Source organism: Pholcus phalangioides, unplaced genomic scaffold, assembly GCF_987345545.1.
Source record: "Pholcus phalangioides strain wild (caught in Gottingen) unplaced genomic scaffold, Ppha-v1.0 ptg000018l_1, whole genome shotgun sequence".
Lineage (NCBI taxonomy): Eukaryota > Metazoa > Arthropoda > Arachnida > Araneae > Pholcidae > Pholcus > Pholcus phalangioides.
Window position 1 is genome coordinate 18,940,560 of NW_028301611.1, and position 23,883 is coordinate 18,964,442.

General features: G+C 39.5%; 1 protein-coding gene across 2 annotated transcripts in view; it reads left to right on the top strand.

The window, feature by feature from the left end:
* Nmdar1 (glutamate ionotropic receptor NMDA type subunit 1) overlaps nucleotides 1–22,432 on the top strand; it is a 56,201-nt gene extending 33,769 nt beyond the window's left edge. The window contains exons 9-19 of one of the 2 annotated variants that reach the window (XM_089247628.1): nucleotides 54–155; nucleotides 964–1,069; nucleotides 3,925–4,049; nucleotides 5,337–5,501; nucleotides 5,636–5,870; nucleotides 6,029–6,177; nucleotides 6,485–6,642; nucleotides 7,810–7,982; nucleotides 8,807–8,911; nucleotides 12,317–12,462; nucleotides 21,435–22,432. In XM_089247628.1, coding sequence (XP_089103754.1) covers nucleotides 54–155; nucleotides 964–1,069; nucleotides 3,925–4,049; nucleotides 5,337–5,501; nucleotides 5,636–5,870; nucleotides 6,029–6,177; nucleotides 6,485–6,642; nucleotides 7,810–7,982; nucleotides 8,807–8,911; nucleotides 12,317–12,462; nucleotides 21,435–21,854 — 1,884 coding nt within the window. In that variant the 3' untranslated portion in view covers nucleotides 21,855–22,432. Of the gene's footprint in view, nucleotides 1–53; nucleotides 156–963; nucleotides 1,070–3,924; nucleotides 4,050–5,336; nucleotides 5,502–5,635; nucleotides 5,871–6,028; nucleotides 6,178–6,484; nucleotides 6,643–7,809; nucleotides 7,983–8,806; nucleotides 8,912–12,316; nucleotides 12,463–21,431 lie in introns of both variants that reach the window. The other variant, XM_089247626.1, reaches the window with a different exon arrangement.
* The last annotated feature ends 1,451 nt before the right edge of the window (nucleotides 22,433–23,883 follow it).

The following is a 23,883-nucleotide window of genomic DNA, read 5'->3' on the forward strand; positions in this document are numbered from 1 at the left end:
ATCCATGCATCTCTCGATTAAGGCTAATCAAATCAGTTTGGTTTCTTTTGCAGACGGACAGGAAAATGATTCTGGATCTCAACGTTTCGCTGGTCACGTGGCCTGGTAGCGAAACCAAGCAGCCTCGAGGATATATCGTCCCAACTCATCTGAAGGTAAAAAAATTATGGCTTGTTAACTACGGAATTTTTTCCAGATACCTTGTGTACATTAAAAACAACCGGTTAAACAGAAAAACTGCAACGAAACAACGTCCATATCCCTCTAACGAATCGGTAGATGTCGGAATGGGTTGTGAACGTATAGTGAACCTTTCGTGAAGTTTGTTTCTGTAGAATGCGTGTTAAGTGCTGCTTCTCAATAGCTGCTATCTGTCTTTCAAACTTCGAAGTAAAAAAGTTGGCTGATTGTTTTTGCGTGTGCCATGCGCGAATTTGTTGAACGCTGCAGGCCTGATTCCTCTCTGTGGAGAGACCTTTTTTAAATAAGAGATCGGCTCGCATTTGCTTCTAGAAGTTGAAAGACTACAAAAACCAACTTCAGCCGACCACCACTATGCCGTCAGCGTGGTTCGAACCGTATTTTCGTGCTGCATTTTCTAGACCTTGTCATAACAGATGATGGGAGATTATTGCAATAATTTACAAAAGTTTCCTAATTACGGGGGGCGCATTCGTAAATCGCGAGGCCCTTTTTATATATATTCCAAACAGGTATGAGAATAGCCCGAAGATGTTTTTCACATCATTCCAGACCTTCCATACGAGATCTATTACTAGACTAAGATAAGCTCCAGCCAGTCTATTAGTAATAACTACGCAAAGTTCTGTTCCTAAGAAACCATGGGGTGACATTGAAAAAAGCCTAATGAATGCGAAAACTGAATTTGATGTATAGTTATACCTCTGCTAACGAAATCAATTCGTTCCGGAATTCTTAACGGGTTTTTTTTTTCCCACCCAGGTAGTAACTGTGGCAGAGAAACCGTTCACTTGGATACGGCTGGTCGATGACGAAGACGAATGCAACGAAGACGAAATACCCTGTCCAAAGAAAAACAAAACTGATGGTATAGAGCTGAGAACAACTTTGTCTAAAGACGGAATTACACTATAAAAGTTTGATAAAAGATCTTTTACAGAACTTGGAAAAACAACTAATAAGCCTATCGGTTAAATTCACTGGAATGTAACCGATACGCTTGATGGTTGAATTTCAAATCTTATAAAAGAATTTTCTAAAACTTTTATGTTGTAATATCCAGGTTTTTTTAATTATTTTTTTAATTTTTTAATTCCTCTCTCTACTCCCTTACCCTAACCCTCTATTATTCCGTATATATTTGAACGTAAATGTCAAATATATGCTCAAAAAAACAATTATACCAATTTTTTTGGCACTTTAGAAAGCACATATTTTGGTTTGATTTCATTACAAAATATAACTATAGGTTGATTCTAAAAAGAGGTGATATAAGACGCCTAAACAAGCATTTTTCATCATAGAATGTGTGGTCAAATTGCAATAGCAAAGGTGGTAGAGAGGGGTTATTAGGTTTTTTTCGGGTTTTATATAGCATACAGAGTGAATCCGATCTATTCTTCCAAACAAAAGGAGCTGATGGTCAAGCCCAAGTGGATCATGAAACACCACACCAACCCTGTCCTATCTCAAACCGTTTTCGCGTTATGGTGGATAACACTGGGGAATAAAATTTTTATTGTATTCGTACAAGTACTTGATCTTACCTAATTCGAATATGCTGCTTTCAAATATGAATTCAATTTTTCCCTGTAAGCTCTAGAGTTTTTTCAAAATAACATTTTTAGTTTACTTTTTCTGGAACTTTGCAAGCAAGAGAAGTTGCGCTTATAACTCTTGCGTTTGTGGGCTTTATGACGTCAATCTTGTTTGATGCTCCAGCAGTAGGTAGCGCTCTTCCATCGTCTCGAAATCTTGATTAATGGGCTCTTCCTGTGTTCATCACTTACAGCCCCAAGATTCTTGGGGAATTGATCAATGGTGACAAAACAGGACATGAAGCTTTACACCCATGTTGCACCCAAACTCATGAAAAGCCAACAGCATTCTAGTGACCAGAATCTCATAGCTATCTGCCTTTCTGTTACCAAGAAAATTTTGTATAACTGCCTTAAAAGACAGCCGCTGACTTCTCCTTTTCATTCATTTTCGAGACAAATTCAGGATCACGCACAAGGGCATGAATTTGAGATCAATCGAACACACCTGCTTTGATCTCGAAAAACAAACCAGGAAAAAAGATTAAATTATGTATTAAAAACATTCACCATCAATATTAAATGCCTTGACAAGCTGCTTCATCAATTGAAGCTTGAAGTGAAGTGGTGGAAAAACAATCATCTCTCGGTTAACAATTGGATCACTCACATTGTTTGGCATGCCTGCTTTCGGTGTTTTACCGATAGGCTTGTAAGATCGATGACTCCATGAGAATCAGAAGTATAAATTTAATTTTTAATTGTATTAAACATATTTGCTAAATTATAACATGATGAGAATCGATTCCTCGACACGAGGTACCGACGTGTCTCGACTCCGGCGGGTGTAGATAACTCATAAAAAAAAAACCAAGTGCCGTCGTCGAGTTGTACACTTCGTACAAAAAAAGGGGAAAATATGGACTGAGTATGGAAGTACACTATGGTACGGCGCCGCCATCTGACGAGTGAGATATGAACTGAGGGCGGCGGCACACCACAGGCTAAATTTGGGTCCAGTGCTTGTTTCGCGCTGGCTGTCTCACATGTAAAGAAAGCATGGAAATTTCGCGACTCCTTTCTGTTGACCAAGTAGGATGTAAACCATTTTCAGGTCTATACAAATGGTCCAATTATGCTCGGGATATTTCAGGAAGTCGATGACCATTTTAATGTCGTCATGCGCTTCTCGCAAATACTCTAAATGGCCGACTGTTACCACTCCATACACATTACCATTATGCCAATAGTACACATTTCAGATTGCCCTTACTGCTTTACTAAAATAACCCCCTCACTCTCTGCTGCACTGTAGAAAGTGATACAAAATTTTCCAAGAAAACTCGGGCTATCGTGACAGTAAACTAACTGCTCATCTTCCGAAAATTAGGCCAGAAAGTCCTGGTGTTTTTCGGAAAAAAGAAACTTTTGTAGAGGAATCAAGTAGATTCTTTTGCTGTAAACTGCAACAACTTAGCTAGTGTAAGTCGGTAGTCAATAGCCCTGGATCTTTGGCCAAATATCAGAATATAATATCAAACTGCATAAAAGCTAGAGCTCGCAGAGAGAAATCGATTTCAGATTTGAAATCGGCGGTAAGAAAATAACTTAGATCAGTTGAAAAATCTCATGCAACAGAAAAAAAAAATGCTTTCTAGTGTAATTTTTCCAATTGGAAATACGCCTCTAGGATCAACGGTTTGCCAGTAAAATGCGGCACGAGGAGAATTAAGTAATCATCCTTGTAATAAGTAAAATTCTTTTTTTTTTCATCTAGAAAGAGTTAATTCCTTGCCAGCGTCGTTTTTTGAGAGCTACTGAAATTTTACGATTTCGGAGATTTATAAAGTGGCACCAAATTGTGGAAATTGGAAATAAAATGGGAGGAAACACCTATTCAACTTTTCTTCAAGAAATTTTATCTATTCATAGATAACAGTAAAAAATCAAAGCAAAATCTGTATTTTACCATTAATAAGTTAATTTAATTATTAATTAATTAAAAAATCCACTCTATTTAATTAAACTGCTCTAAAAAAAGTATTTACATCAGTTAAAAAACTATGTTTTATGGGGGGGTTGAAGTTTTGGAATTTAATAGGTTTTTCATATTGACATCGGGCACATCGATGGATAGTAATGCTGTGAGAACTTCACTAGTGAATCCACTCATTTATTTTAACAGGAGCCGATTACATGTTCTGCTGCAGAGGATACTGCATAGACTTGCTGAAATCTCTAGCATGGAGCCTTAACTTTACTTACACGCTGTATCAGGTTGAAGACGGAATGTACGGAAGCTTTGATTATGTAAGTGTCTTGAAGATATTTATGATGCCCCCCCACACCTACCTTCCCCCCCCCCAACCATCTACTTTGGTTTGGAAAAAGAAATTCAACATGATATCTATATATGTATATAAAATAACATGTCTTGACTGACTGACTGATTCATCATGGCCGAGCTGAAATCGATGAAGGTATAAATATCAAATTTAATCGAAAGTTTTGTTTCGTGACGTATGGACTCAGTAAGAAGTGGTTTTCCGAAATTCGACCACCAACGGGATGTTGGGGAGAGGGGTGTTTCAATGGGGGGGTGTAACACTGTCTGCGTCTCGCGGTGTTACATACCTCGAGACGCAGACAGTGTTCTGACAGTGTTCGTACAGTTTCTGACGCCTCGACAGACTTTGGAAATAATAGAGCCGCCGACATGAAGGGCTCCTGCTAAAAACGGGGTCTTTTTCCCTGTAGTCGAGTGTGAGAAGGAAGTTGGAGGTCGAGGTTAGAGAGAAAACGAGAAAGGACCTGGTGGTGAAATGGACGATCAGAACTGAGATGGATCCGAAAGATTTGGTGGTGAGTGCCGTATCAATATGGTCGGAATTATCTCTCTCTCTCAATTAAAGAATTTCGAGTCATTTATCACTTATCGAGATACTTAATCATTTATTATTCGGCATGTCAAGATGGCTTATTCTCAATAGTAATAGAACATGTTGGATGTGGATCTCTTTGAATAACCCTTATTTTATTTGATAATTTACTAAATTAATTTCTTATTGTTAACCCCTCTGTGTGAATTCTATTAATTTTTGATGACCACTTTCTTTGTTGACGGACGCTAAAACACAACGCAAAAAGATTCCTAAATCGTAAATTCAATTGTTTTCCCTTTTTATGCCCATTCACCAATCGACACCGTCACGGGGGGCATATGGAGAAATCACGCCGGGCCGAAACCGCCGAAGCTAGGAATATCAAATTTGGTCGGCATTCTTGTATTATAATGTAAAGACTCACTCTGAGAAGGGATTTTTCAAAATTCAACCCCCTACGGGGAATGGGCGGGCTCAAATAATCATCAGTGAGCCGAAATCGCTGAAGCCATAAATACGAAATTTAGTCAGCATTATATTTTTATAACATAGATACCCCCCATTAAGACGGGATTTCTGAAAATTCATCTGCCAAGCGGCTTAAATATTATATGGAGGAATCATCACCGAGAGTAATTTCCAGATTTCCAAATCCACGCACGCAAAGCCGCGGGTAACGGCTGGTCTATAATGTATCTTTCTTTTGCACGAATAGGTAAATGGATCGAACAAAAAGGTTTGGACAGGGATGGTCGGAGAACTTGTCTACGGCAATGCCGATATGGTCGTAGCTCCTCTGACAATAAACCCAGAGCGATCACAAGCCATCGAATTCTCGAAACCCTTCAAATACCAAGGCATCACTATTCTCGAGAAAAAGGTAAGCATTTTTAGACTCTTATTTTCAAATATTCAGTATTTGTATGGATTGGTATAAGCGAAGAGAAGTAGAAGTAGTAGTACTTCTACGTTTGTAGAAGCACGCTAGCATCACACGTATTCCTACCTTGACAGCATCCCAAAAGCTCGACGCTGGCGTCTTTCTTGCAACCGTTCCAGAAGACCCTGTGGGTTCTGGTCATGGTGTCGGTTCACGTTGTCGCGCTAGCACTGTATCTACTGGATCGCTTCAGCCCGTTCGGAAGGTATAAACTTCCGGGAAGTGACGCTACGGAAGAGGACGCCCTTAACTTGTCGAGTGCTGTGTGGTTCTCCTGGGGTGTTTTGCTGAACAGTGGAATCGGAGAAGGTACCATGATCTATATTTAATTTTTTTTTACTCCGTGTGTGTACGCGGCCGCACCAATTGATTGGCATGATATGGCGTCACTGATATAATACAGTATGTTGGTTGCTTAAGTAACGTATACTTTATATGCATTTACTTGTTTTATGATTTCCCCTTAGGTACACCTCGCAGTTTCAGCGCCCGCGTACTAGGTATGGTGTGGGCAGGCTTCGCTATGATCGTTGTAGCATCTTACACTGCCAATTTGGCAGCTTTCCTCGTGTTGGATCGCCCTGAAACGTCATTGACCGGAATCAATGACGCCAGAGTAAGTCTATACCCAAATGTAAAAATTCCAGTGTTGCTTTTAAAAACGTATTTCAATTTAATGTAGCTAGCTATAATACAGGGCTCCCCAACGGGTATGCGAGGCCAGATTTTTGCAGAATGCCACTGTATTCAGAGAACCACCATGTTGCATATCAAAATGCTTATCTCGAAGATAACATAGCAATCTGCAAAAACCAGATGCTGAGTACCCATTGGGACACCCTATACCCGTCATCATCACGCAGCGTGATATTAAAGTTCTGTTTGCATCTTGCTAAGGAAATTCTTGCATCACTTTTTTACAGCTTCGAAACCCTATGGACAATTTTAAGTACGCTACTGTCAAAGGCAGCTCGGTAGACATGTATTTTAGAAGACAAGTTGAACTTTCAAATATGTACCGGACCATGGAAGGCAAGAACTATGACAGCGCCGAGGAAGCCATCGCCGCCGTAAAGTCCGAGTAAGTTTTAATTTGACTTAATATGTCTAGGTTCATAAGATTTCATGTGAGAAGGTATTAAGTATGTCATATTCGGAAGTTAATGGTATAGTTCAGTGGTTCCCAATCTGTGGTGGGCCTTTCCTTGGAAGGGAGGCTACGTACCGAGCTATTCAAGGGAACGCAAAACGTTATCACCTACGACGGGAAAAAAAAGAGTCAAGAAATAAACTGCAAATCACCGGTTATTGCACGATATGCCGTGATTTATATGAGCTTCCTACGTATTTCTGTGGGTGTGTGTACTTTTCCACGCATTTCTATGCTCAAACTCCTGGGCATTTCCAATGGCGCGCAAGCCTCCAGCGCATTTCTAGGGGGTATGTAAGAATGGTTCGTTCAAAGTCTGTAGGTACCATCAAATGCAATTCTCGTGGTGCACATGACTTTTGCTCATTACTAGGGGCTACAAGCCCCTTTGTTCATTTCTAGGGGGTATAGACCACTTCATTTACATGCACATGTCTCTGCGCATTTGTAGATGTGCACTCGTCTTCTGCGCATTTGTAGATGTGCACTCGTCTTCTGCGCATTTCCATAGGTTCACACTTTTTCTCCTCACTTCTACATACCCATACGCCTTTAACGCATTTCAAGAAAGCACGTGGTTTCCGCACACTTCTATGAGTGCACACGGCTTCTAAGCATTTCTATGGATACACACATTTTCTGCACTCGTCTACCGGTGCACAATGCATCTATGCATTTTGAGAGGAGAACACGTTTCTGCGCATTCAAAGTACACAGGCTTTCTGTGCACGTCTATGATTGCACACACCTTCTACGCATTTCTAAGGATGCGCATGTCTTCATCGCATTTCTTGCAGTACGCATTTCCACGGGTGCATAAGCCTTCTCACAACCCATTTCTAGGGATACGTCACCCTCGAACGAATTTTTAGAGGTAAGTCAACATCTTCAGCATTTCTAAGGATACGCAACGCATAAATCTTTCATATTTCTAGACATAATGCATTTCTACTACACTTTTTTTGCTAGGGTTGGGGACTTCAAGCATACAAAAGGTTGGAGGAACCACTAATATAGTTAATAGTAATCCCTGAGTAAAATATAAGGCATATTTTGATGAAACTTTCAATGTGTACATGAAAGTCTCTTCTTCGACAGTGGCTTGAGTGCTTTCATATGGGACTCGTCGAGGCTAGAGTACGAAGCTGCGCAAGACTGCAACCTCGTGACGGCCGGCGAACAGTTTGGTCGCTCCGGTTATGGTATCGGACTCCAAAAGCATAGTCTATGGGCCGACCAAGTGACTTTGGCGTTGCTCAACATGCACGAAAGTAAGTCCGCTAAATCAATTTCAATCTTCACAAAAGTGAAGGAAATAAATTAATTACCACTAATTGAATCGTCAGGTTTAAGAAAGAAACAAAAAAACCAAAATTCATTAATATTCAATTCAATCTGATTCATTAATTCTGAAATTATTTTTCATTAATTCTGAAATTATTCCTTTTCATTAATTCTGAAATTATTCCTTTTCATTAATTCTGAAATTATTCCTTTTCATTAATTCTGAAATTATTCCTTTTCATTAATTCTGAAATTATTCCTTTTCATTAATTCTGAAATTATTCCTTTTCATTAATTCTGAAATTATTCCTTTTCATTAATTCTGAAATTATTCCTTTTCATTAATTCTGAAATTATTCCTTTTCATTAATTCTGAAATTATTCCTTTTCATTAATTCTGAAATTATTCCTTTTCATTAATTCTGGAATTATTTCTTTCATTTATTCTAGATTCATTTCCTCCACGAATTCCGAAATTCTTTCATTAATTCCAGAATTGTATGTTTTTAAACATTTTCTGAGAAAGATCGTAAGATGCATTGCAGACTCCGGCTCAAAAGGCAGATATAGGAACAACATTTTTGTGGTTATTGAGAAAAATGAAAACCTTACCACTTACACAGTTGTTTTTTTTTTCCGATTTCTCAAAAACCTGATTTTTGTATTAAGTCCCTTCTTAAATTTCGCGATTCAATCTCATATGCAATGCATCACTCCGCTTTCAACACATTAAGTGAACTGCGTGCGGTCATTCACTGAATTCCAACATTATGTCGAGTAGTTGATGAACACGTTCGTTTCCTATACGCAGGTGGTTATATGGAAGAACTGGACAACAGATGGATTCTACAGGGAAGTGATAAATGCGAGAAGAACGAGAAATTTCCAGCTACCCTCGGACTCAAGAACATGGCAGGTTGGTATAGCAATCGATATAAGAAGCCGATCACAAGGTTTCCAACTCTGTTTTTATAAAAGTCTTACAATACGATATATGTCAGGGAGAAGCTATTCTATGCATATCAAGCTTAATGAAAATGACAGTTCTATCGTTACTGTACAAAATACAGGGACTATGACAGCTGCATAGTTAAAGTTTCACTCTGAAACCCATTTAAAATGAAAATTAATGGACCAAAAATGTCCACACTTGGAAATACAGTAATACGAGGTTTGTTCAAAAACTATCCGACCACAGTTTTTCGTGCTTAAACCAATGAAATTACGATAACGTCGTTTGGTGCACATATGTCAGCGATCCTGATGCGGATGAATGAATTTTTTACCGCCCTTCAGAAGCTACCAGTCACCGGCAGACAGCTCGTTGAATGATGTAGTCTAAGTGAAAGCCCTTTGCATTTTCGTTGTTGACAAAATGGCAGGAAAAACTTGAACAAAGCTAATGCATTGAATTTTGTGTGAAGCTCGGAGATTCCCGAGTGAAAACAATGCGCAAGATTCGACAGAACTTCATAGACGAAGAGATTGGCACCGCACCGATAGAAGAGTGGTACAACCGCTTCAAAGATGGGCACACATCAATGGAGAGTGAAGTACGTTTGTTGGTAGACCCTCAGCCTCTAAAATTTAGATCGTTACTGAGTAAATGAGGAATCTCCGCATGGGATCCGTTTATTTTGACTGACGATTCGGTCTTTAGAATATGCAATGTCAAAGTCATGCTGATTGTCTTCCTTGATTCCGATGGCGTGGTCCATCACGAGTGCCCACCACACGGCACAACCATCACAAAGGAGTACTATCAAGAGGTTCTGCGTTGCAACTGGCCGCTTCATCACGATTAATGCAATAGGCTTTGTTCAAGATCTTCCTGTTATTTTATCAAAAATATAAATGCGACACGGTGCTCACTTACACTTCCTCACTCGTCGGCAGTCTTTCTTTCTTTCAAACCGAGCACAACACAGTTCTATCGCCATGGGCAATTTACTATCTAGTGAGTTACGCCAGAAATGTAAATGTGTGGTGACGGTGGGACTCGAACCCGGGTTTCCGCAATGTACCCGGGTCCTCGCTTGTATCGTACATGTTCATTATTTATTTATGGCGTATGCGACGTGCGTATCTCTCTGTAAGCACCTGCCCACTGTAACCTCAATTTTGTGTCTGCTTGCCCACTGGTGGTCTTTTGGTGCTTCGTACTCCGGGCGTCGCATGCAGTCATCATAATCACCACCACCTGTGGGTGACCAGCTTATATCCCCTATGGGGACAGAGCGGGGGATAGTGGTCGGATTCTCGTCCCCGCGATGCGAGTCCGTCACTATGACAACTCGACCACCACAGCGGCACTCGTCTTTTGGTGACTAGCAGCTATTGCAAGCAGGAGAAAACTCACGCATGCGCTCTTGGATTACTTACATACACAAACAAAATCATGCCTCCCTATCTTCGTTGGTTCACGCACGAAAAACTATGGTCGGATACTTTTTGAACAAACCACGTATAAAAGAGAACATGGTATCCTGAAAAAAAAATTCCAAACTTCATTACCATAAGAGAAATTGTGTTTATCAATTATTGAGGACCAGGGATTTATGTTATATTAACAACTCCCCCCCCCCCGACAGTATTTATGCAAATTCACAATGGCTAACCATATGAAAAGTTTCAACCATGGCAGAATTCGACAACAGATGAATTCTACGGGGGCTTCAGAAGATCTATGTTACTCTTGGCAAAAGGGTTATTTTAAAAGGCGCCATTTTTATCATGATAATATCATGAATTCTTTTGCAGCTGCAAAAATGCAATCCAGTCACATAAACCTCGTTACCCTCCGCTTGGTGTGATTTCTAGGACTAATTATTATTCTTTGAAGGATTAAAAGTCTCGTGACCTCATTTATAATTTTATCTAAATTTTAGAAGCTTTTCGTTCATTAGTTTTCACTTTTTAAGGGTTCCAAAAGTAAAACTCCAATTATTATCATCCTGAATATCATATCATATAAACTGAAGAGCCAAAAAAACTGGTACAGGCATGCGTATGCAAATAAAGAGATATGGAACCAATCAGAGTACGGCGCTGCGGTCGGCAACGCCTATATAACACAACAAGTGTCTGGCATAGTTGTTAGATCGGTTACTGCTGCTACGATGGCAGGTTATCGAGATTTAAGTGAGTTTGAACGTGGTGTTATAGTGGGCGCACGAGAGACGGGACATAGCATCTCCGAGGTAGCGATGAAATTTGGATTTTCACGTACGACCATTTCACGAGTGTACCGTGAATATCGGGAATCCGGTAAAAAATTAAATCTACGACATCGCTGCGGCCGGAAAAAGATCATGCAAGAACGGGACCAACGACGACTGACGAGAATCATTAAACGTGACAGACGTGCAACCCTTCCGCAAATTGCTGCAGATTTCAATGGTGGGCCATTAACAAGTGTCAGCGTGCGAACCATTCAACGAAACATGATCGATGTGGGCTTTCGGAGCCGAAGGCCCACTAGTGTACCCCTGATGACTGCACGACACAAAGCTTTACGCCTGGGCCCGACAACACCGACATTGGACTGTTGAGGACTGGAAGCACGTTGCCTGGTCTGACGAGTCTCGGTTCCAATTGCTTCGAGCTGATGGACGTGTACGGGTATGGAGACAACCTCGTGAATCCATGGACCCTACATGTCAACAGGGGACTGTTCAACCTGGTGGAGGCTCTGTGATGGTATGGGGCGTGTGCAGTTGGCGTGATATGGGACCCCTGATACGTCTAGATACGACTCTGACAGGTGACAGGTACGTAAGCATCCTGTCTGATCACCTGCACCCATTCATGTCCATTGTGCATTCCGACGGACTTGGACAATTTCAGCAGGACAATGCGACACCCCACACGTCCAGAATTGCTACAAAGTGGCTCCAGGAACACTCTTCTGACTTTAGACACTTCCGCTGGCCACCTAAATCCTCAGACATGAACATTATTGAACATATCTGGGATGTCTTGCAACGTGCTGTTCAAAAGAGATCTCCACCCCCTCTTATTTCTACGGATTTATGGACAGCCCTGCAGGATTCATGGTGTCAATTACCTCCAGCACTACTTCAGACATTAGTCGAGTCCATGCCACGTCGTGTTGCGGCACTTCTGCAGGCTCGCGGGGGCCCTACACGATATTAGGCAGGTGAACCAGTTTTTTTGGCTCATTCAGTGTATTGTGGGGGGATCCATTTATGTGTCCACTCTCCAAATTATTCACGAAATCACATTTTCATGAAATATATACTACGATAATTCCATGTGAACGATGTGAACGAATTCCTGTATCTTTTTATCCAAACGATAGGAGTCTTTATACTGGTCGGGTTTGGGATAGTCGCTGGAATCATGTTGATCATCATAGAGATAATTTACAAGAAGCATCAAACCAGGAAGCAGAGGAGACTCGAACTGGCGCGACACGCGGCTGACAAATGGAGAGGTGCTGTAGAGGTAAGTCTCTCGGATGAACAAAACGGGTGTCTGTCTCATGTTGTAATTACTTCTATACTGAAGGAAAAAAACGAATAACTTTCAAGTTGACAATTAGTAAAATTTTAGAGTTAGTTTAGAGTTAGTTACAAAAAATTTTCAGGTATAAAAATTTTAGGTATAAAAAACTATTTTTTGTATTTTAATACATATACAACCCCTTTTTAAATGAATGACAAACTAAGATAATTATACAGAAGACTATATGGTCTTCCTAATACCTTAGAAATATTGGGTTTGAGCAGCACCTCCTGGAAATAAAAGGCCTCTGCACTGTTTGACATAAACACCATTCAGACTACCTAGCAAGTTTGCCACATTTTGGCACACAGCATCCTCTTTCGTAAGCCAGCACGTCCTAGAGATAGAAGGCCTCCGCACTCTGCTTGTGCCGTCAATAAGTAGTCTATTTTCGCTCTCAGAATATTCAGGGAAAAAAAATTCCCTGCTCGTGCTAGTATCAATGTTGTGAGAAAAAGAAATGATAGAGCTCAGAATTGGCGATTTCTATGCCCCCTCATCCAATCACTATGCGGCTTTTGTGAGGCAATCAGGAAGGTTCGACGCCAAAATAAGAAGAAACGAAATACGATGCTATGTGGCAAACTTGCTTGGTAGTCTGAATGACGTTTATGGTAAACACTGCAGAAGCCTTCTATCTCTAGGAGGTGTTGTTTGAGCCCTTCCAATTCCCTAGGGGGACTGGGTGCCTGCCAGGAAACCCAAATCGTTTGTTCGTCTATAAAGTAACAATGCCTTCCATCACACTAAGCTTAAACAGTATTTATATACATGATGAGGTGCAAAAGACCATTCATGCCCGGCGAATCAGATTAAAAACTAAAACGCGGCTGCAAACATGAGATGGCAGCAGTGGTTCCAGTGTAGCAATAATGTTAAAAAAAAAAAACCGTCCGATTGGTGTGGTGATAAGATGCTCGTCTACCACCGTGACGGTTGCATGTCACGATCCCGGGTTTGAATCTGAGGGAGGATATAGATAAGATATTTTCCCTAACGAACTTGAGGCGACCACCAATAGACAGCGTTTTCAATTCCAACCCATCTGGCAATAATGGCAGTAAATTGTAATATAGCGATATGCCCATAGTTGGTGTTTGGTGAAGTAGTGCAACAAAAATGTGCCGTATTTATTATATATGAGGGGAAAAAAAAGTTTCGCTGGGATTCCTGCTGCCACCTATCAAACAAAAATAAAACTATCTGTTAATAATTCTTGAAGTAAAATAGGTGTTTCATTTAAAACCGGTGTGAAGCATCGAAATGAATACTTGGTATGATATGTATGCATTTTTTTTGTTTTTTTTTTATGCTCCACACCAGCGTAAATTTTATGCACCATAGTACAGGTTGCTATGCTTTCATGTTTGCAGAGCTTCAACAATTATTTTTCGTTACCGAATTTAATTTAAATTGAAAAAAAAAACCCGGCATCAGAATATCTCTTGCGGTGAAAAACCCGCTACGGTGTGCAATTTTCTTCATTTCTTGGGGAAAATTTCGTATTCCTTAACTGTTTGAACAGAGTACTATTATTGATAGTTACTATTACGTCGATACGACATTGTGAAGTAAATTACTATGGAACTAACCATCAGATGTACCAAAAGAAAATGAGAAGTTCTTTAGCCAAATGGCTGAACCCATCTACTGGAGATAATCCATGACATATTACAAGACTGTGTTTAGTCACTGCCTAGCACTAATGAGTTGCAAATATCGTGATTTATTAGATTTTATGACGCACATACTTATTATTGCTAACCAGCTTTTCATGTGTTCTTGCTTTCAGGATTCTGTCCTTTTTTTTGTGGTCCATCGTATACCTTTGTTATAATTATTTGGTTTGATAACATTATACACTCTACATTGCCAAAAGTATAATATTAACCTCTCTCGGGAGAACATAAAGGGAAAATTTTTTTCGTTTTTCCCCGTGTTTTAAATTCCAGCGTCAATGTTATCTATTTCATCATCTTGAAGGTAGTAGCGTCAATTCGTCATCGCTGCACTAGCTGAAAACGCTTTTGGCAATGTATTGTACGTATGGAATTTGAAGTGGTTTCTTTTTTCTCTCTCTCTCTTTTTGTTTTCTCCCGATTGAGTCCCCGATCGTGATTCCACAGAAATCCTCGACACCTCCTCGATCCTCGATTTCCTTTATCGCCAAGAACTTGGGCAGCACGACCGAGGTAAGCACGGATCAGCCCTTTTCTGGAATGATGCTGATGATGATGCTGATGCTGAATCTCCTTCGCATGATGATTAACCTAGACCATCTCTTCTGACGATGAAGAGCAAAATTTAAATAAGCAAAACATTTTAAATTGTGTCAATATACAAATGATTTTTAATTTCTATTCTAATATTAACAGATTTCTATTCAGAGTTCATCTCTATTTCACGGTTACAATGTTTAATAATACCATTCTCAATGCAAACACAAATACAAAAACAACGCCACAACAGGCAAAACGCCCAACGAGGTGGCTGATAAAAAGATGCCATTAATGAGAACTTAATCGCAAAAAAAAATGCATCTTTCACTTAACGAAAAGAATATCAATGCACAATTAAAAATAATGCGCTTAGACCCCTCTCTACTAGAAAAACTACTGCGTGAATCGCTATAAAAATTTCGTACACGTGCAATTATGGTTTTTAAACATTGGATAATTTCCTTGTGGACACCACAATATCAATGAGAAAGCTGTTGGAGTGATATTCTTATATATGACTCCTTATATAACACTCCATTCAGTCGCTTGATCAAGGGGTTGATACGAGCATTTGAGGCCTAATACACAAGACACTCAATGCAGAAGATTGTGCTGACAAAGAAGATGTAAATGCAGGATCCAATTTCTCAAAAATAGTTGTCTAACCGTAAAAAACTACCAACTGCTATCAAATCGTCTTTTAGGAAAAAATAATGTTCATTCGTTCACATTATGTTTGAATTTTATACAAATTATTGCTGTAAACAAAAATGTGTTTTTCTTATATATAAGTTGCGTACGTTATTAAAAACATCTAATATTTCTCAAACTTTTCATGTTATTTCAAGAATTTTTTGAATTAGGACAATTTTTTTTTTTTTAATTGTATTCTGAATGTTTGAATACAATTTCTGGGGTTGCCTGGATGTGCCCTCATAAATTACTCTAAGAAGAGGGAAAAATGGTCAAGATAGGGAAGAATATACCGCTTCTGAATGGAACTACATTGCGTATAGGGGTATAGGGAACAAACATTGCTTACTATGTTTCAACTTCAACGCGTTTGAGGTAGAAGTTGTCCGATTGAGCTTAAATTTTGCACAGATCGGTTTTTTTTGTTGTTGATTAAAACAAGATTAAGGGGATGAGATCAGTAAAATTTCAGTTATATTAAGTTTTTTCATAATAATTAGAAGGTCTTTCCTAGCAGTTTCTTCTAACGTTTCCGTTAGTTCAAGTCCTTCAGCTTCAATATCCAATAACGTGAGTTTGGGAGCTGATCTTCCTATTTTTCCTTTTACTGAGCCAACCTGACAAAATCGACTTCATCTCCTTCTAATCCTTCCTCTAATAATGCATTCACTTCCTCCAAGTTCAATTTATTTAAACTCTTCCCCCATCCTTGCTTCTATGTCCCTTGTAGCTTCTAGTTCTTCCGAGTATAAATTCAGGTATTGGCTATCCCTTTCTGCTGAAGCAAGTCTCTGTATCAGATTCTCTATCTTCCTTTCCAACAACTCTTTCTCAACCTTATTCTAGCGTTCTCTTCAGTTTCCTTCTCTATCTGTCCCCCTTTACCTTCCTGTGATGACTTTCTGCCACAACTTTTTTCAGTCTTTCTATCTCTTTAAGTCCTATCTGGTAAGTCCTTTCTAGTACTCACAATCCCCTGTTGGTAAAATGCTTCCATTTTCTCAGCTTCATTCCTCCTCACATGTTTACTTTCTTCTCCTAATTCGTTTTAACTCAGTTCATCTATCCTAGCTCAATTCTTGAGCAAATTTTTCTAAGATACTTTTTTGACTACACAGATCATAGACCTGATTTTTTAACTCCTCATTCTCTCGTTCTTTCTCACCTTTGACACGTTCGAGGCTTCTCTTTAAAGCATCAATGTGAGCTTTCAACTCCTCTTTCTCATTGGCCAATCTGACCCACATTTAATTTACGGTTTTTCAACTTTTGTTTTGCTGACTGCAATCCTTCTTTTTTGGTTTGGGATGCACCTTTTTCTTTTAAGTCGTTGACTTGTTTCACCAGGTGGCCTCTCACTCGTTCTAGATCACTAACAAGTTTATTTTATTCATCCACAGTTTTGGCAATCTTCTTGAATTCCAGAAGTATCTCTTTCAACTCAGACATCAATTCGACCTTTTTGATTTTTTAGAGGTGGCGTATGTACTGAACCTCCTCTTCCAATTTCAACACCTTCTTCAATGCTTTCAAAGGTTCCTTAGTTTTAGGACCAAGTACTTCTGCACCTGCTATTGTCTTTCACAAGTTTCGTCGGTAGTAACCGACTTCTGCGCCACCTCCCCCGTCGGTTGTCCCAAATGTCACCCGACGCAAACCACGAGGAAGAAGGGGTAGGTTTACCTACAGTATTTACAAGTATGCAAATTAAGATCAATCTCTACTTTTCAGACAAAAGAAAACCTTCCAACGGAAGTAAAAAGCCCTTTATAACTAATCCGCTTTGGGAAACACAATCTTAGAAAACATATGACGCTTTGGCCATAGGATAGGAGAAATGATAAATGGAAATGAATAAAAAAACGGACAACAGAATGTTTTGTAGGTTTTTTTTCCCCATAAAACATTGACAAAAATCTTCACATTATCTCTTAGCTCTGTGGCACCCTGCTCTTTTCATTATATCCAATACAAATTTAATATTATGTTATCCTCACCGTATTCCAGCAAATACTAAGGGTTGTCTTTATACATACGAAATTTGTTTGTGATTCGATCAGTAGTTTTTCCAATACGGAGGTGTAAAAAATCTCATCTTTAATGTTGATCGTTTGTACCTGACCGTCACAGTAACATGCATGTACATGAATTTTCGAAGTTTAACAAATCAGAGTTCGTTCTACAAATATTCGAAACATCGATTCGCTTCGGCTTTCTTGATAGCCGATGATGGAAAACTGCCTCGTGTTAGTAGAGTAGCTCTCAGTGCGATTCTGAAAGAAACGAAGCACACAAGTTGAATAAGTTCAGAACATCCTGTTTAAAATATTCAATTTGTCAGAAAACAGTGACAGCTCGCTGGTTTTTAGTTCTGAAATGAAATTTCAACTTTAGGCTAAAATTGCTTAAGACTGACATTTAACTGCAACAAAAATTCATCAGACACCTTTATTTTCCGAATTGAAGTAGGTGGAACGGAAACGAGCATCGTGTATGCCCACTGAAGTTCCTTGCATGCCTCCTCATCATCCCAATAATAATTATTGCATGTAAGATAATATGTTTGATGTTATTTATCATGGATGCGCTAGTAGCATGTGTCAAATTTTACAACAGCCTGGGTGAAATAAAATATTAAGTCATTCCCTAATGTTGGTTTTTCCACGGTCGAAGAGAGGATTTCATGTCATGGATGAATTATTACGAATTTTCGGGGTGCGATATCATTTCTATATGAAAGAGTTCATTGTGTATAAGAGTAAGGAGAGATATCGGTCTGTAGATAGCTGTGTGACAGTGGTGCGTGATTGAAGTGTCACGTGTTGCATTTTACGGTTTCCTTCAGGCCATCGCATTCGATAACCATCGCGCCACAGAGCACTAATATCGTCACTAGATCTTTGAAGGGGGTGAAATTCCAGCCTAAAGGCGAACTTCCCTAGGACTTCGTTGTTCAGTTCATTCTTGTCTGGTAATTGCGGATGAGAAATATTTTGAATATCTTTAACATCTCTACTGCCACCAAGGAATCCATGATCATGCATGGCATTGATGTTTCGTGCAAATACGGCCACGTAATGTCCCTGATGGAAATCATAAAGCATAAAATGACGCACACACTTTTTTGGATGTCGCCAGCTTTTGCCATGTGTCACTGAGACATATTTACAGTGCAATCAAACATTTTTACAATCTTTACATTGTTTCGAGTGAAGGAGAAATTCGAAGTGTCGAGATTGGTTGCAATAAGTGACAGAGATAGTATATCACTATTAGTGGAGTTCTTGGCGATGTTATAGAGAGACGAAGGCATAATGACAATTTTTCTCCTAAATCCAAAACAATAAAAATTAAAAAGAAGTGTCTTATTCGAAAATTTTTAATAATGGTGGTGTATTGCCAACCTCTGATCGACCACGTGAGGCAGCAGAAAAAACGGTAGCCAAAAGGGTAAGAAACATCCCCAAGAACTCCGCCGAAAGTGACGTGATGCTTTCCTTCGTTGCTCATCGCGACCAATCACGAGGGCTAAACTTTTCTCTCACTCATATCAATTCAAGGTTTGTTAATATGCGTCAATGTCACACAATCTATTGCATAACTGACATGCCCAACGCACGGATGAATAATGAACTCTTTTATACAGTGCAGATCTCGTGACATTAAAGGATTTAGGATTTGCTTCGTCAGATGAATGAAATCCTCTCCTTGGCCGTGCAAAGAGACGACATTTCCCTTCGGATGACCCAATAACCAGCACTTTTTTGAGCTTTTGGTGATGCATAAATTCTAGTTATGAATATCAATCGTGCATATTTGATTCGCTAAAACAAAAACACCCGGCAAGTCCCTTCTTTTTATTATTATAATTACATTATTTTAAATCCAGTTTTCCGTGTTAATTACACCATCCGAAAGGAATACAAGGAAAGTTATAGATTTTGTTATTTATTTACTTTTTTTGGGCAACAGGTTGTGCTGCCCACGTTCTGCAAGTGCCTTTATTAATTTTACTGTTAATTGCTTGATCAGAGATTTCATTGCATTATTCTCCCAGTATTTGTTTCTTGCATGATATTGAAGTACTTTTTTTTGCGGGATATTTCGTATCTTATGTACCATGTGAATATTTTTCAGAGAGAGAAATATATTTTATATTTAATTAATTTTCCACTTATTCCCCGTTGATTATGTTCATACTGTGCAACTTTCCCCTTATGGTACGGGTTTCGACAACCAACGCCAAACCCGATCACTATTGCTGGATGCATTTAACAGAGCTATCAGCCTCACATGAGGAAATTTTGTTGAAGCAGGTCGTAATTAAAAACACGGACATTGTGATTGTGGTTTGACGAATGGCGTTCCCACTCTATTTGGTAGAAGAAGAACCCGTGTATGGGGAAAAATGTATCGAAACATGAATCATCTGTTTCAACAAGAGACATCACAAACTGGAACTGATTAAGTGATGGTATCAGGTGCACTTAATTATCACTCAATCGGTACCTTACTCTGTGCTCAGATAGAAAAAATATTATAAGTCACTTTTCCCAAAAAAATGAGTTGATTGCATTCCAGAGTTTCGTTCGTTAAAATCTTGGAAGGTGGCAAAATTTCGTCTTTCTCTTTCAGTTTACGAGAAAACAACGGCGACTAATTGCAATAAGTCGAAAAGCCACAGTATTATTGCATGTTGACAAAATATTATTTACAAATTTTCCATAGTGAAATTTTTAAACAAAGTGACTTATAACACTTTCGCATCTAAGACTTAATGCATCATCTGTGATTAGTAAAAGCAGCGCGTGCACACCGTTCCAAACACCAGACTGATCCTATTTTTGTGTTGCATTAGTGCTGATTAGTACGACCTCTCTCTATTCGACAATATCTGCAACCCGAAGAGGATCAATAGCCCTAACTCGGACTTGTGTAACCATCCCAATCAAGGTAAATCTCTTCCCGTTACAAGGGCGAAGTATCTCGGCATAGGTTTAATGGACAAATGCGTTCGAACTCTCCCTTTCCTTTTCCCCTCATCGAGACACTTCATTTTGAACGGGAATTACTTCCTATAAGCCGAAATTAATTTTCCCTTTTTTACATCGGTGTTATTTCCTTTTCTTGCTCCGTGCGGTTTGACGAGTAAACCTATTGTTATGGGAGGGGTTCTGTGGGAAGAAAGAAGTAAACTTTCTTCTCCTTATCTTTATTCCCTCTATTTTCTGAACAATAACAAAGATATATCAATTTCTGAGATGTATTGCTGGTACTTGATCTATGTATCATTCAAATTAGTTGTCAAAAGCTTGTTCTTAAGGAGTCTAAAGAAACATGGAATCGATTCACCTCATTGCTGTTATGATAGGCATTCGAAGACACCGTATTTGAGAGATCTTTCTATCGGACAGTTCGAAAAAGAAACGGCGTTAATATCTTACTTAGTTCAAGAACATTTGCAACACATGTTTGACCTCTTTTATCTCTATACTTTCGTGAATAACTTGCTGTGGGGTTTGCTTGACACTCTCGTTTTTTCTTATGAGACAGAATAGATAGGAATTTGCAGGATTCATGTAAAGACCAACAATCACGCCAGCAATTCAGATCAGTGGTGACATTACCTTCTCCAATAATAGTGTACAACTTGTCTTCCTTGAACGTTCTCAAACGTCCAGTAACAACGATATTACACACTGACACATTAGACATAACTCAATCCTTCATCATCGGACTTCTGCCCCAGACGTAGTAAACCTATTGAATGGGTGTAGCTGCAATAGGCCAATATTTTTATCTATTTTAGTAGGAATTTTCCGCATATATCATATTGATCAAGATAGAACCAGACACGATGAATCTGAGCTCGTTTGACTTCCAGGTTGCCACGATCGGATAATCTGAATCATTGAATCGAACTCCATTGAATCGTTTTAATTTTGCAAAACTTCCTTGTGCGCAAATGCAATTGACTCATTGTGAATTTTGTTCCAGAAGAAAAAGACACTGCGTGCGACTCTTCAGGCTCAAAAACGTCTGAAGGCCAACGGGATGGAAGCGTACACCATTGAAAAGGGAATGATGGGACTGATGGCACAGAAACCACCGATCAACCCGACAAGCATCATCGGCAGGCCACGAGCCCTACCGAACCCACCGTCTTCGCCCATCACCACGAATTTCCAGAGACTGGCGGTTGAGAAACCGAAGCCACCGAAACAGAAGGAACAGCTGCTCGGCACCAGGTCGCAACCGACACCGTCTTCGCTGGACATGGACATTCGACACTTGCCACCGCCTCCGCCGCCGCCATCCTCGTCGCCGGCCGTACGTATGAGAGGCGGCCGAGTAGCCTATTCGCTAAGGAACGAACAGGCATTCACCAGCAGCAGCGATTCCTTCGACATCCCGGTTTAGAAGACGTACAAGGATGAAAAACAAAAACACAAGAGTGGCACCATCTAGCATGAACAGTTGATATAATTGTAAAAAATAAAGATGTATAAGAGCATTCGACTTCAAAAAAAACAAAATATTTTGCCAATATAAGGAACAAAAAGAAAACTTTTAGATCTTGCGCCTCAATTCGTTAGAGGTGCTTCAGCAATACTATTATAATGAACAAGAAAAATCCATCTTAAACTAATATACTTAAGGGAAACTTTTTATACACACCAAATAAAATTTCTAGCAATTCATATATAACTTCGACATATCCAGATTAAACCGACATTGATACGCGTACTGGATGTACACACAACGCGACGTGCACGAAAATCAAATCAGTGATTTTCTTCGAGCGCCCCAATCATGTGGCCGATTCTCTGATTTTGGTATTCCCAAAGTCTGATCTGATTCTTTCCCAAATTATGGTATGTTGCCTTGAAGTGGCGACAAACTTGTGTGGAGGGTGTTATTGCGCATCAAGAGGAACAAAAATTGCCATAGAGCATGGTATCGCAAACCAGTCGGTGAAAATCGTAAAAATACTCATGAAGGGTGTAACGTCGAGTGGGACAAAAAAGGCCAGTATAATAAGTAGAAAAAACAATTACTTGACAGCATGATTCAAACACAGCCTGTGGTGTACAAAATAAGGTACAATAATAACCACAAAATAACTGAAATAAATAAGTACAAAAACCCTTTACACTTGACAGAATGATTACAATACAGCCTGTGTGCAGCACAGTTCAATGTCGTTAAAGTAGACGAAGAGAAATGATTACAGGAGATGTTGACACCACAGGCTGTGTTGTGATCATGCTGCCAAGTAATTGTTTTTTCTCCTTATTATTGGCCTTTTTTGTCCCACTCGACGTCACACCCTTCATAAGTATTTTTTGCGATTTTCACCGACTAAAGGTGGTTTGCGATACCATGCTCTATGGCAATGTTTGTTCCTCTTTATGTGTATATAATAATCTTCGCCTATCACCCCTCTGAGTTTGTCGCCACTTCAAGGCAACACCCTGTATGCGAAAATACAAAAAAAAAAAGCTATTTCGCTGATGAACCCCAACCTTAGATGTTCAGTCGAAAAATAACAGAAAAAACTTCATTCTCTGAAATTTACCGATGAGGAAATTTCTTGGGTAACTTGCAAGTTTATAGACCTATTTATTTCAATTATTTATTGATGCAGGGCTTTCTTTCAATGTATTGCACACCGGAAAGAATAACGTCACAAGGGGTCATTCAAGTATTACGTCAGCATCGAGGTGGAGGGGGTTTCTGATTTGCTGACTTTTGATCATTTGATCATTTTTGTCGCACCACGGTCATTTTCTGCACACGAGGGCTAATTAGACCGGGACCTACAATTTATTGCCGATTCCGAACGGCAGGCTTGGTTTTTTTTATACTCATCGAGAGGTTGGTGCGCTAACCCCTCGATGGGGGACTCCCTGCGGTAGCAATATTCTGACTTTTGATGACAAGGCGGGAGGGGGGGTTTGAATGTTGTTCACGTCATCAACCACCCTTTTTAAAGATATGAAATATTCTAAGTAGTGGCTGACGAGATTTTGGTGACGGGGGGGGGGGGGGGGGGTGTCAGTGTTTTGCTGACTTTTGTTTAAGAGGGAGGGGGTCAACAATGGCTAAAAATCGGCTGACATAATACTTGAAAGGCCCCCAACTCAAAAATTCATGAATTTGAGTTAATTCCATATACAAAACAGAATTTTTTTTTCTCTAAAAGTGAGTAATATTGACATTCCAATAGTTATACAACTGGCCGCTAAGCAGCAAAAGCTTGATTCAAGTAAACAGCCTTTTGCATTTTGAAAAAGTGAAGTTCATTTTAGTTGTTCTGCAAATTTCAAGTTTTTCGAGTTGCGACGTTATCCCTACCGATTTGCGATTTGTTACAGGCTTAGCATCACACACAACAGTTATTTCCGTACCATTTTTCTCGATTGGTCGATGTACAATTCGGTGGTGT